At 37.3% G+C, this 14991-nt stretch overlaps 2 protein-coding genes across 4 annotated transcripts; both read left to right on the top strand.

Annotated features, from left to right (window-relative positions):
* The first annotated feature begins 83 nt into the window (after positions 1–83).
* Positions 84–10021, top strand: LOC117288520 (checkpoint protein HUS1-like). 3 transcript variants are annotated; one of them, XM_033769411.1, is made up of 8 exons: positions 84–104; positions 1317–1438; positions 2178–2354; positions 5230–5337; positions 6229–6303; positions 6803–6902; positions 8232–8360; positions 9005–10021. In XM_033769411.1, exons 2-8 carry the CDS (start codon positions 1340–1342, stop codon positions 9085–9087), a joined length of 771 nt encoding a protein of 256 aa, XP_033625302.1. In that variant the 5' UTR covers positions 84–104; positions 1317–1339; the 3' UTR covers positions 9088–10021. The 3 variants fall into 3 exon arrangements, with proteins under 3 accessions (XP_033625302.1, XP_033625300.1, XP_033625301.1); XM_033769409.1 differs by lacking the exon at positions 84–104 and adding an exon at positions 116–318; XM_033769410.1 differs by lacking the exon at positions 84–104 and adding an exon at positions 491–567.
* A 4298-nt stretch (positions 10022–14319) lies between these two features.
* Positions 14320–14802, top strand: LOC117287963 (uncharacterized 16 kDa protein in middle repetitive insertion sequence WIS1-like). The gene has a single exon (XM_033768625.1). It carries the CDS (start codon positions 14320–14322, stop codon positions 14800–14802), a length of 483 nt encoding a protein of 160 aa, XP_033624516.1.
* Positions 14803–14991: the final 189 nt, after the last annotated feature.

Genomic DNA, 14991 nt, shown 5'->3' on the forward strand with positions numbered 1-14991 from the left:
CATATTCATTAATAATCTTTTACGTTCAATTTGCTGATTAGCTTGAAATTAGTAGCAAAAAGGATGAGAAAACGAAGCGGTGAGAGGGCGCCCTTTCTGAATAGGTATGGCATTATCTATTCGATAATAACCTAAAGAGTCTTTTTCGTCTTAAAAAAAAAGCGGGTCGTCTGCTATATGTACACTGCAGTGCTACACTAAAACACTGGCTGCTAGCTAAGCTAGCGCTATTTATGCTAGATTTGTTGCCTAAGTGTGTAATAAACATGCGGTTCAGGGCTAAAGTTGTCGATGTTGGCTGTATAGAACAATTCACAAGTAAGTTTTAATTAAAAAAAAACATTTTTTCTCTATTTGTTCCACCGTTTTTTAATAATTTAATAATTAATAACACATTTTCAACTTTTTCAAAAATGTAATTGTATTGTAACTAAAATAACGATTTAATTTCACAATAAATAAACTTCTGAAAACTGTGACCCTCTGACAATAACTTAATAAGGTCCTCCTCCTAGAGAAGTAGAACTATGACTTATTTATATGAAGAAGACACCTTTCAGATACTCAGTAAATTAAAATTTGAATAGTTCTACTCTAGTCTACGGTCATTAATATTTAATAATATACTAATTAAATACTAAATAGTTCTAATTTTTCCTCCATGGTCGATGAGTAAGTTGTGTATTGTTGTTCATCAGTTAAATATGAATAAACAAATGAGGTGATGATAGCAGTAGCAGTCACATATTTGCAAAATGATCCTAACCCTCTGTCCTTTGTCGAGGATAGTTGGTTACAAATTACGAAAATCGCAACTACTAACTTAATTAGCACCAACAGTCACTGTGTCATGAGTTTATCTATTACTATTGGTACCCTTAGACCCAGTAACCAGGGCGCTGTATTCCTTTTTTCGAATTTTAAAATTATCTGGGATAACTTTCCGTATGACGCCATCACTTTTTCACGCATTTTTACAAAAAGGGATCTCATTAAGGTAAAATAGATACTATATTATTTCATAGCGAATGAAAAAGTGGTGGCGTCATACGGAAACTTTTCCATTATCTGTCATATGACAGATAATGTCCAGATCATGTCAATACTTGAAAAAAGGAATACAGCGCCCCGGTTACTGGATCTAGCTCTATACAAATCGGTCCAATCCACTCCGTATGGATTGGAGTGATTTCTGGGACTAGATTTTATCTAGACAAAGGGATAGCGCTGGATCCCCATAAACCTGACATTTTTTTAATTTTTTTAATTGTTGGCGATATCCCAAGAAATTTATATTTTCTCCTTGTAAATTCCAGGAGTTGTAAGCACAATCTCGAAGATGACCCAGTTGTGTGTACTACGATTGACAGCAGATCATATGTACTTTATTCTAAATGACAAGGTTGCCAAAGGAGGAATATGGTGTGAGCTAGCAGCGGTAAGTGTTTATTGATCTGGTTTTTAGCCACTTCTAGTAACTATAAGGCTCCCCTAGAAGTAGTTTTAGCCTCATCCAGTCCTAGAACTTCAGGTTCGTTCCGCTATTGTCTTGAAGATAGAGGAACGAACCTACAGCTCTATAGGAGTATTTTCTAGCCCACGGTGTTTGGCAGTCAGTCTCGGACCATTGTTAAAGAAAGGATGTACCTTGGTAGTTACTCCTAGAACTTTGAGGTTCGTTCTGCTATCGTCTCATGAACAAACCTCTATAGTTCTAGGAGTAGGTAAAAGTGACCCTGAAAGAAACATGCCATCTGTTCAAAAGCTTACGTGTTCTTGTTATAAAGATGGCTATTTTGTCTCTGATATGCCCCTATTCCGTTTGATTAGCAATCAATGCCAATCTTTGAAGTGATTCAATAACCAAACAATGACCCTACTTTTAAAATAAAGCCATAACCCCCCCCCCCAACAAAAAAACAAAAAAAAGTAAACAAAAATAAATAATAGGCTAATATGGTTTCATATACAGCGAGTTGAATCATTTGTGCCCATAAATATTTGGCTGCAGCCCACCATGTTAAACTTGTTTGAATGGAATAACACAAAGACCATGTCCATCTGTTGCACCTGGTCTTGGCCTTTAAGATTTTCCGATTAAAGTGCCCAGTGCAAACTGAAATTGGCCTCGCCTGTTCAAAGATCAAATGATGGGGTTCTTTCTTGTCATTTCTTAGAGTAATTTCTTCGATGAGTATAGGATGGAAGGTCTTTCAGAGGAATCCAACGAGATCTATCTTGAGGTCACTCCAGAGGACATTGTCAGAGCTATGAAGACTGCACAGAATGCCAAAGCTGTCAAATTAAAACTCACCAAGAAATTCAGTCCCTGTCTTACATTCGACATTGAGCTGGTAAGTGTTAATATTTCAGTTGACTTAATGTACTAGCCAAAGTACCCAATGGACTGAATTTTGCCTATGTTTTATATTTTGTCAATCGAGTCCCATCTGTTGCATTCGTCAATGTTCCACATCATTTAGCATTATCTTGTTTTCATAGGATTTGTACATAGGAACCAACCATATAGTATAAATCCCTTATAAAAGTTGTTGATTTTGGCTAGACACTCCCCCACACTCACACCCATTCATTAACATAGACTTGATTTCAAGTCTGGAAGTGACTGAACCTTTTTTTGCTGGTTTTGTTCACTCCTTGTCTTTTCTGTCATGTTTACATTTATACACAGAAATATCAACATACATGTATACCTCCATGGTATACTGTGACACAGAGAGTTCTTTTTACAAGAGATTTAATCAAACATATTACTGATAACCAAAACAAAAAAGGCTGATACAGAGGGCGGCTATATTAAGAAACACAACAAATAACAGCAATAAATAATCTCCCAAAAGTAAAAGCACTACAATAAAAAAACAAGTTTTTCTGGCTTCCTGCATAAGAAAAACCAAATGCTATTCAATCCTCAGAGTATTATCAGAGTATCACTTTAAATTTAACAATGACTAAAACCTGACTGTCAAACAAAATTAAGAGCATGCAATGTACACTGAAAAGTAAAGAAACACTTGCCAACTCTACTGACTATAAATTAACCAGGCTAAAGGCATAAACAATAACAACTAAGTTTCCAGTTCCCACAGATAGCCAAGTGCACAGTGAGAGATGATCATTAAAATAAGAAAACTGGTAGTAAAAGAATCTCAGTGGGGGTCTTGTGAATCTCACCACATGCACATACAGTACAGTCCTTGCCCTATGTCACAATGCTGCCTGAGGCAAACTCTACTCTGGCCCACACTGGTTAATAGGTGTTGTTCTAGGACCCATGACCCCTCAACTTCCGCCCCGTATTCAAAGCGTGTCCCAATTCCAAATTCATAAAATATCAATTTACGGCCGAGTAAGAATTAAGTCCCCAATTTAGGATTCACAGTGTGTGATCCATCCAAACAACAGGTGACGCAACTTCCTTCCACGACTAGACTTGATTTCAAGTGTGACTGCGTTTATTTATCTGCATCAGCCAGGCTAAATTCCCCCCTCACATACGTGCACACCGATATCGATGGGGGAGGCCCTGTCCGGAGGTGTTGGAGACTGACAACAACCCATAGAGCTATGCATACGTATGCCCCAAAACACGTGTTGGCCATTTTGGTCGGTCGGGTCTACAACCTCAAGCTCCGCATAGAGCAACTAGTACACAGGATGGGAGCTATCAGCCGGTAATGATTTGGCCGTAATCGTACTCGGGCGGTAAACGCAGGTTCCCAGTTGGGATAATAATCTTATTCAGGCTCGGGTTGGCCAAGAGATACGCATGGAAATGCCGCGAATTTTTTGTTTGTACATCAAAATTGCCTCAGGTCCCAATCTTAGCCAATCACGTGTATACAATGTGTGTATGGTCTGTCTCGTACGCTGTGTTGTGATGTACTACGAGGCATGGTAGTCGATGTCAGCATACAAAATTGTGTACGTGATTGGCTGAGATTGTGAACTGTGGCAATTTCGGTGTACAGAAAAAAACATTGGGCAAAAGTCGAGGGGGTCATGGGTCGAGGGGGTTTTAGAACAACTCGGTTAATAGGACATAGCAAAGCATAGGAAAACAGATACACACTAAATGAACCTAAGCAACAAATAACATCAACTTCCACTTCAATGAAATGTAAAGTAGATTATAATAAAAGTAAATCCACTCCTTGAGTAGAAATAAACAAAAACTCTCTTCTTTCCTCCATGGCAAGGCAAATTAATTCAAACACAAATATTATTCCTCACTATAAAAATATACTCCAACTCAAATCAAAAAGAAAGACTCAATGTAGCCATATAGCTCCATGATGTAACCATTAATTGATTGTTCCATATCCACTATAAAACAATAAAGACATCCACAGATTCCAAGAAGGAAAAGATTGGACACAACACTGGTATAATTAGTGCTACCAACCAAACTCAAAACAACACTAATCACAAAGAAAGTATACAAAGATGATACTTAAATAGCCGATATAAAACACCCAAAATCCACCACTGATGAATCAATAATTCCTTTAAATGTAAGAACACATTTTGAATTAAGAATAACAAATAAAGAATTTAGTACTCACTCTATAGTTGGTGATAACAACAATCAATCAGGGTAGGACAACGATCAATACTCAAACTCCTTGTGAATCAGTCAATCAGGGTAGGACAACGATCAATACTCAAACTCCTTGTGAATCAGTCAATCAGGGTAGGACAACGATCAATACTCAAACTCCTTGTGAATGAACTCCATCTTTGTACATTGTATCATAACTCTATGATTGTATAACAATGAGCAATCTCCAGTATCTTCCAATAAGCTTTGTGATGTCCACCTCTCACTGAGAGGGGTGAGTGGAAGAATGATAAGGGCTATGTTGGCAGTTAAGTGTTGTACCACCAAGACCAGTGTCATGGCTGTTGCTATAGGCAACAGCTGCACTTAAAGGAGCAGCGCACTAAAGGTGCCTGGGGTGGATTTCACAAAGAGTTAAGACTAGAGTCTTATCTTGAGTTAGGACGAGTTAATCGTCCTAACTTAGGACTAGCCATACGTTTTTAGTATCTCCTAGGACTAGTCCTAAATTAGGACTAAACTAGGACTAGTCCTAACTCTTTGTGAAATCCACCCCTGGTCACATAACAAATTGTTTATAAATGGGAAAGTGAACCGCAACTAAATAATTTTGCTTTTTGTTTTAATCAACAATATGTTTTTTCCAGCCTTCTAGGACTGGCCATAGTCGTAACGTCGTTCATGATGTCCCTGTGAATGTTATCCCAAAGAGTCTCTGGAGTGAGTACACTGAACCAAAAGTACCTGACTTTGATGTAAGTAATAAAAGTAGGAAGTTATAACGACAATTATCTTCTCATTTTCATTGGTAAGGGGGGGGGGGGTGGGGGGCGTGTCTTGGCCGAGCGGTCTAGGTTACTGGACCCAAGCTCTGTTGTTGTCAGCAGCAGAGTGTTGGTTCAATACCCAGTCATGACACTTGTTCCATTGAGCAGGGAACTTAACTATAATTAATTCATAACAAGTTGTGAAGGTAGTGTATTCTGCTTTACCATTAGGCTCTTGTTTGAGGTTGCGATAACGTAACCCTTACGCTGTCTCCAGGAGGGTTACGTTATCGAAACAACTTGTTTGATGATACTCGTGCCTACATCCTTAGGACTGTGAAGGGGGTAACCCTGTTTCAGACCTAGGAGTTGGTGGCAATGTGCTCCTGGTGACGGTTAATTTGGGTTGATGTCCCCAAATCAGTTAGGTTTAGCCCTCACCTTGGAATGGCTATTTGTACTGGCCTTGTTATGTGAGGCGATCTCTCATTCAAAATAGAAAAAGTACTCCCTATCAATTCATCACTGAATGGTCTTCTTCTTTTTTTCCCCTTTTTTTTATGCAAGTCGCCAGACACACAAGGCCTGAAGGCCACTTCAAGGTGTGGGCTACAATTTTGTTTTTCCAGAGGCAGTTGCCACCATCTCCTAGGGCTGAAACCCTTTACAGATGTAGGCTTGGGTATCATCAGTCCGAAGCCTGGCTGGTAGAGCAGAAAGCACCTCCCCAATTTAACGTAGCAAGTGTCCGACCGGGATTCGAACCCAGACTCTGCTGATCAAACACCAGAGCTTGAATCTGGTGCTCTTAACCATTCGGCCATGACATCCCACTATCTCTATTAATTTCTTCTTACAGTTGTTCTTTTTTCTCATTAGGTCAGTATTTGTATGCCACCTCTAAAATCTCTTCGGAATGTTGTGGAAAGAATGAAGAATCTTGGAAGTTATCTGGTAATTATAACTCCTTAATCCTAAATACTTTATTTGTTAATCAGTCAAAGTTTTTAGACAAGCATCTACTGACATAAAATGGTTTTATATATAATAAGTCTGCGGTAACACCATGTGGGTATATCTACTTTGCTGGGTAAATTTGTGCTTTTAGAACTTGATTTGCTATTTTTTTTACTGGCACAGACTAGATTTAAGAATTTGGGAGATTACTTAGTTATGAAAAGAAATTAGTTGAAGTCGAGATATAAATTGTATGTATAATTTTTCTTTCTGAACATTTCATAATTTTATATGTAATCTACAGTCAAATGACCACATATAAATTGTTTGTATAATTTTTCTTTCTGAGTATTTCATAATTTTATATGTAATCTACAGTCAAATGACCACAATTACATACATTTTAACTGTCCAATTGTTGAAACTTTATGAACAAACCAATGGTTGAACTCCTCTGATTTAAATTAGCATGCTAATTAATATTCATAACCCACAGGAACTTTCAGCCAATCAGAATGGTGAGATGAGACTCCGAGTGGAGAGTGATCAGGTGACAATATCTACACATTTCAAAGAACTAGAAATCCCAGAATGGAGTAAGTTTTATTTTCAAGTTTCCAATGTCTTGTTCCCTGAGCAACATACGAAAAAGCAACTTTGTTCAGATGTTGACCTTACTGATAAGCAGAGTCAGCCTATTTTATGTTTTGCCATTTGTCTATCCATCTATCTGTTCGGCCGTGTGTAAATGTTATAATTTCTTACTTACCTATTGGTTTGCCTTCCTAGTCAGCCCTCACCCATCCTGACCTCCTCCCCCTGTCACATCCATTTCAAACCAAGTGGTCAACTGCATACTTGTTAAAGGCAGTGGACACTATTGGTAATTGTTAAAGACTAGCCTTCACAGTTGGTGTATCTCAATATAAGCATACAATAGCAAACCTGTGAAAATTTGAGCTCAGTTGTGAGATAATAATGAAAGAAAAAACACCCCTGTCACAAGACGTTGTGTGCGTTTAGATGGTTGATTTCGAGACCTCAAGTTCTAAATCTGAGGTCTCGAAATCAAATTCATGAAAAATTACTTTCTCACAATGTTTTATACCATCAACCTCTCCCCATTACTCGTCACCAAGAAAGGTTTTATGCTAATAATTGTTTTGAGTAATTACCAATAGTGTCCATTGCCTTTAATGTCCTTAACCATGGAGGTAGCCTCAACCCTAACATCAGTTGATAAAATAATTGATTTTTCTATGAGTCATTGTTTTTCTATGGTTGAGGAGAGCAGACTAGGAAAGAATGACCGAAAGGGAAAATTGGAAGTTTATACATTGTCAAGGCATGGAGGAAGAACAGTGTGACATGGTCAAAGAGGGTGGCCAGAGGTCATTCAAATCATAGAGGAAGGACAATAAACACATAAATTTTATCAAGTCCCAGACAGCCACTCTGGACACTGGTGTTCTGGGTGGGCATTGTTATGGGATGGGCTGTGTGTGAAACGGTGAAATGGAGGGCCCTTCAAAATACAAGCTTATATTAACTCATGGAGCAAGTTTATTGCTCCATGATTAGCTTCACTGTTTTCCAGACTAGTTTTGTCCCTCCCAATTCTACTGTGAAAGAGCCTTCCACTTGCTTCATTGTACTTTCGTTATGGAACAACTTACCTCTACAGATTCGCAAAACTGACCCTCTTCAGTTTTGCAAGGGACTTGTAAAGATTTGCTTGAACTGAAGACTTGCTTGAATCTGTATTTATTTCATGCCATTGTTTTATGCGTCGAGGCTCCGACATTTTGCGCTATACAAGTGTATTTTATTATTATTAATTTATTGTGCTACACTAATCCAATCGTCCACCAAAAGACCTGTCTCCTTCTGCTACATACTATATCCAGTGCACATTTATTTTACAGTTAATGAAGGGTCCGAGACCCAGAACCAGGGGCGGGGACCAGACCAAATGGTCGGAGCTAAGGTGGACATTCGAAGATTCTTACAATTTCTTGCTGGGCAGCAGCTTAACCCTCCAAAGATTATATGCAGTAAGAAATATTCACTTTTCTTTTAGATTTGTATTCAATTTGAAAGGTCTGTTTATAGTTTATATGACATGATGATAAAAACTAGTGTATATTTGGAAACGGTATGGATAATTCCGAGCAATAATATATCATTTTGCTCAAACATAACAGCTATCGAAATTCATAAATTTTCAAAGATACATTTTACCATCAGCATTGCTCTATTACCTGCCACAACCAAAAGATCCTAAAAGGAACTTTCAAAAATGTTTTCTCTTTTCAACAGCTGTATAGCATTTTTACTAAGTTATTTTTGTGGTCCCCAATTTGTGGACTGGAGTGTTTTCCAATCTATGACACTATCTTTAAGTTGACCCCTTTTTTAAAGTTGCCTTTGGACACCCATGTATAATCATTGTATTTATTAAGGACTGACACAGTTTGTGTGGGTAAGTTTTGAGTCCAAATGTTTGAGTACACTTTTCTTATCATGGGTAGCTTGAAATGGGCCTTCTTTGTTAAAAAAAAAATAAAATGAATTTACCATTTGAGTTATTGTGTGTACTATTATGGGTTTTTTTCTATTCATCTTTCAAATCTGATGTTTGTATTGTACTTTTAAAAATAAATACTTCTAATCATAACTTCAATGTTTTTCTTCCTAGATATTGTCAACAATAGACTCATTCATTTCTTCCTTCTACAAGAAGACATCTCATTGCAGTATTCAATGCCCATCATCCAATAGTGAGTATCACAAGACATCCAACTGAATGTAGGACTAACTTCAAGATAAAGTTCTCTTCACATCTCTTTGAGTCTTGCACCCCAGATCAGAACAGTTCAAACTAAAGGACTAAAGTATAGCACTTATGGCTAGGACTTTTGATCTGATCCCCGCAAGGTTTGGGGTCTTGCACCTCATATCAAAACGGTGAAAACTTAAAGGACCAAAGTAGCACAGATCAGAATAGTTGAAAGACTAAAAGTAGCACTTTTGATTTGTGACTTTTGATCCCTGCAAGGTTATTAGGTCTTGCACCCCAGATCAGAACAGTTGAAAGACCATAGTTAGAGGAATCATTGTCGACCTTCTTGTATTGTAATATCTGTGGAGTAATGACCATAGTGACAGAAGTTGAACGTCTTAGTCAACAGAAAGCAGAGAAAATGAAAATCTTGAGGCACATTTTGTCTTTGTCAGGCTCGTGGTAGTATGTTGAATATGGTTTTGAACCTTGGCCAATTTATTTGTGCAGCTTGAATTGTCAACCTCATGTAGAGTTTAATGTGGGTTTGCATCTCGGCAGGCTCGTGATAGCATGTTGAATATGGTTTCGAACCTTGGCTAACTTATTTATATAGCTTGAATTGTCAACCTCATGTAAAGTTTAATGTGGGTTTTAATCTCGGCAGGCTCGTGATAGTATGTTGAATATATGGGTTCGAACCTTGGTCAATTTATTTATACAGCTTGAATTGTCAACCTCATGTAGAGTTTAATGTGTGTTTGAATCTCGGCCAACACATTTATTTGTACAGCTTGAAATTCAGCCTAAATATGGAGAGTTGAATGTGTATTTGAACCCACCATGTGTAACTGTTTAAATTTGTCAACAGAGGGGGTAGTTTGAAATTCTGTTTTATTTTTATGTTTGTTACAATAAACCACTTTCAATTGATTACACATGTCTTTTCTCAAGTTATTTTATATGACACTTTTTATGTAAAAAAGAAATTTGTTGAAAGGAAAACTTGGCTACATCTTTTGTTTTGAGTTTCCCCTAAACAAAAAAAGGATTAAAAATAATATGCTCTCTCAAACGGAAAAAATATAAATTTGCATTGTACATACTTCTCTAAGATGTATTTTGCAAAATAACGTATCCAGATGGTGCCTACTAATTTTAATACACTGACTTTGAATTACAAATTAAGAAATTACATAAATTTGTTAATACCGTTCCTTTGACATTTTATTTTGACAGTTTTACTTGCCTTAACAACTTTATCGAAGGAGTTTTAATGTTTTTTCAGAAAAACACATGATTTTGGTCGAAATTTAGTAAAATTAGTAAGATAGATATAGAAATATAACACTTACAAATTCTACAATATTCAAAGATTTCTTTCATAACCACCAGTATCCACGCAGAAAACAAACACCCACTCAATTGAATCCTATTCTCTTGAAAAAGAAACAAACACAGATGACATTTTAAATGATATATGCTAAAGGTTCTCGTGTCATTAGAATGTACGAGAGTTACCCTGAGTTACCTAGAGTGACTAGTGGGTAAAGAGTGGCTTTGGGCCCCTCCGGGATCGCTGACTGACCGCTAGGCATATAGGCTCATCGATGAAAGCCACAAATATCAAAAGTTAAATTGACTCCATGCAATAATCACCGGACTGTCGATAGATGGGCTGTGGTTTGCGTACGGTGTTATTTGTGAATACTTGTGATTATTATTACAAGTTTGGGACTAATATCTTTAAGGCCTACCCGTGGATGTGCATTTGAATTTCACATCGGGAAAAAATAACCCTACCCCAACTTTTTTTTGTATTTTTGTAAAGCATGCTTTTTAGATCCTTCTTGAATTTTCAGGGTTTGATTTTTAATTACATGTAGTTGCCTTACTTCGTTATTATTAATTGTAAAGATTTTGCCCGTTATTGGAGCACCTGCGATCGCTGATGTGAGGCAAATGATGTCAGAACTTTTGCTGAATGTTCCCAAAACAGTCGAAAGTTGTGGGGAGTGGGTGGTGGTCTTACAAAAATAATGTTTCTCTCGAACGTACCGTGAAGATGTTAAACGATCTTAAGACGACACGGTAACACCATCGGTAATACCATCGCGATGCATCGGTGTCAAAAAGAATGTTAGAACTTGACGTTCGAAAGTTGACAAAAATGAATTTTGTTGTGGGTGTATGTGTTTGTTTGGAAGTTGTTTTAGGTGTTCAACTTATTTGCATTAATATAGGCTATGCCTATTTGTTCAAATAATATTGTTCAACATCAACATACCTCCTTGTTTGTATACCCTTTTATGGGGATTTTTTTCTTATTTTTTTCAAAAAAATGTCAATATTCATTGCACGGTTTGTTGTGGGTGGGTGTGTTTGTTTGTTTGTAAGTTTTGAAGTTGTTTTAGGTTTCCAACCATGTTGTGCACAATAGACATATTTGTTTAAATATTTGTCAACATCAAATACTTTGTTTTTACCTTTTGTGGGGTTTTGTTCCGTCTGCGTTGTAAAGCAGAGTGTGCAGTTGTTAAAAATCTCTCTTCTATAAGTTATTTAAATGTTGTTTACTTCAACTAGATGATACGGGTCCAAATTCAATGTTTGTAAATATAAGTTATTTATAGTCATTTATAACAATTATTTTACAAAAAAGCGGGTTTTCTTACTTTAATTATCTAAAGACCGACAAGTGTTCGGTTTCCTCATCTATAAAGGCCCTTTCTATCCATTCAGATCAGATGAAATTGTCGCCAAATAATTTGTGATTTGATGAAAGGGTTGCTTGTCAAATACGATGGCTCTTTGTCCACCTAGGTATTAAAGGATCTGTTCGGAAATTACTCAAAATTGTTATTAGCATATAAACTTATTTGGTAATGAGCAATGGAGAGTTGTTGATAGAATAAAACATTGTGAGAAACGGCTCCCTCTGATATCACAGTTTGAGAAAGAGGTAATTTCTCACTCAAATAATACTCGACTTCAGCTGCTGGAGCCTTTGTATGCATCTGAAAGCACACAAAGTAATGCAACAAGGGTGTTTTTTGTTCTTTCCTTTCATTAATCTCTTGCAACTTCGATGACCAATCGAGCCCAATTTTCACAGGTTTGTTATTTTATGCATATTATGTTGGGATACACCATAGGTGAGAAGTGGTCTTTGACAATTATACCAAAGGTGTCCGGTATCTTTAAAGTACCTTTATCTCATTCAGCCCACTCATCCCAGTCAAAAATACCAGAGGTGATGAGATTCTTTTCAAATGTCAATTGGGCTCAACGTGGCATCCGATGGGATTACGTTTGTTCATCTGATGAGAACGATGTTTTTTTCCTTACTTTCTCCTCTATCCTTATAAACAGTGGACAATATTGAGATAGATTCAAAACAATTTAGTCAACAACGTCCAAATAATTCTGGGTTTTTGTTTTTTGTTGAAGACTTGTCCGAGGTATATTACATGTATACATTTTCTTTATTGTGAGATAGAGTGGACATAATCGAGATGGGTTAAAAACAATATAGTCAACAACGTCCAAATGTTTCTGGGTTTTCTATTTTCGTGTAGGTGAAGACACTACTTTTCCCCAAGGTATATTATACCTTTATTGTGTGAACAATGGACGATATTGAGATGGATTCAAAACCATTTATAGTCAAAAACGACGTCCAAATGTTTCTGTTTTTGGGGGTTTAATGATCAAGATATTATAAATATTGATGTTGACGGACTCGTCTTGTTTTGAACAATTTTACCCCTCTATACTTTTTATTATATTTTATCATCTCAAAGAAGAATATTTGTCGGTATAGTTACAGCTTGAAGAGTTGTAACTATCGTGTTGGTTTGTTTATTTAGTTGTTTATTTACCATACTTATTAATTGCTTACTTGCTTACTTGGATAATAATTTTTCATAAAAATATTTAAAAAATAGTTAATTTATCCATAACTTCATGCACTTTATATTCTTTTTCTTTCTCCAGCTATGCTAATTATAATTCATATTTAGTACTTTATTTTGTCTCGGTTTTATTGTTCTTATTTTGTTAGTCCCCCTTTATAACCAAACATTTTCATTGGGGGCATGCAAGCAGAGGCACATAAACTTGAAGGGTGCACGGGGACTGTTTTGAGCTATATTCTATTGCGCGTTTTTTATATTTTTACTGTGAATAAGCAAAACACCTTTCCATTAATGCGACTTAATAGTAAACCGTGTCAGAAATAATAGTTTGTAAAAAAGATTATGAGGTAAAATTAATAGGACACTTTTGTTTTAAATATAGCCTGATAAAGACAACAAAGTGATAAAAGTTGACGTCTGTAAATGGTCAGGTTGAAAAGACTTGTCAGTTGTCATGATCCACAGCTTAACCCCACTCATCAAAGCGTGGGTTTGGGGATATTTGGGGATATTTGGGGATTTCCCCTTTTCGAATACAACCTCCATTTTCTACGAACAATGCCATGTTAAGGAGTAAATGATCTTGCAACAGCTTTTCGAGTAATTCCACATTTCCATGACTTTAAAGACAATGTACTTGTTGTCGTATGGCAAACTTTTCTGCGATTAAACACAATAATCCAAGCGTGTTGGCTCTGACGTCATTGTAACGTATACATTTTTTAAGAGGGCGATTTGTTTTTAAACATCTACCTGTACAAGGTGCTCATTACGTCAGTGGACTTTTCATAAACAAAATTATTTAGTAAAAAAAAAAAAAAAAAAAATCAAACATATTGTCGATTCAAATGCTATAAATAATTTTCCGGGCTGGAAGACAATTATTTGAAACGAAATTACATCGTTTTAAAAGGATGGTCGTTAGATTTTTCGAATATTTCTCAAACGAACTATACACATGGTAGATTTGAAGTTGAGCGAATATTATGAAAATGTCAGGGTATGTCTTGTTATAGTTGGATTTGAATGTGAGCCGACCATCTAATTGCAACGCTTGCCACGGCAACCCCTTCTTACTTTCTGGATTGAACAATGGCACCACCCCCGTTTTAGTTGAGGCAATCAATTAGTTTATTTTGCGCGCTCAGTCAGTACAATGTCATAACCAATATAACGCAACGTAATACAACATAAACAAATGCTGATGAAGAGGTGGATCGCCAAAGACGTTGATGTATATAGTGCCTATTATTCTTCTAATTGCAAATAACCATAAAACGCAGATGGCATTACTATCAGGTCAGTTTATACGTGATGCATCATCTTAACGTGCTTTTTGGCAAGCCCACCACCACCATCCAGATCCCAAGACACATCCCTAGCATATGCCATCCCACCAACACCCGAAGCACATCCAACCCCCACCTCCACCTCAGCCCACCCACACCTCTATACCTTTATGTAGCCCATCCATCAGCCCATCACCCACTACCTCTCGGGAGAGTTTCAAGCTTTGTGGCATGTCATCCACAACACTACCCAACCAACTCCATCATGCACCACCAGCCCATCACCACCAACGGGCCAACCGCCACACCACCACCCGGACCACGGTCATGTCACCGCACGACCACCCCCATCCCACCACCACCCCATCCCACCTCACAACCACCACCATCTTCCCAGCCCACCCCGACAACCCACTGTTCTCCCAGTCTCCCTGGTGATCACGCATCGGAAGGATCAAATAATCCTCCGGGAAACTACTCATATTTACACAGAGCCTCTCAAATCTAAGTCAGTCTTTAAGATGAGTTGACACTTGATATTCCAGCAAGGATACAAACCCATCAGCACCAATTTAATCATCATTAGTCCCTCCAACTAAAATCTCTTCTAAGAATTGCAAGAACTTTTCCTCTTCCCCAAGTTTTGGCGCGTGGGTGCCGCATCCATAGACACCCACGCAATGATCTTTGTATTTGT

This window comes from Asterias rubens, chromosome 3 (assembly GCF_902459465.1).
Source record: "Asterias rubens chromosome 3, eAstRub1.3, whole genome shotgun sequence".
In the NCBI taxonomy this organism is placed as follows: domain Eukaryota; kingdom Metazoa; phylum Echinodermata; class Asteroidea; order Forcipulatida; family Asteriidae; genus Asterias; species Asterias rubens.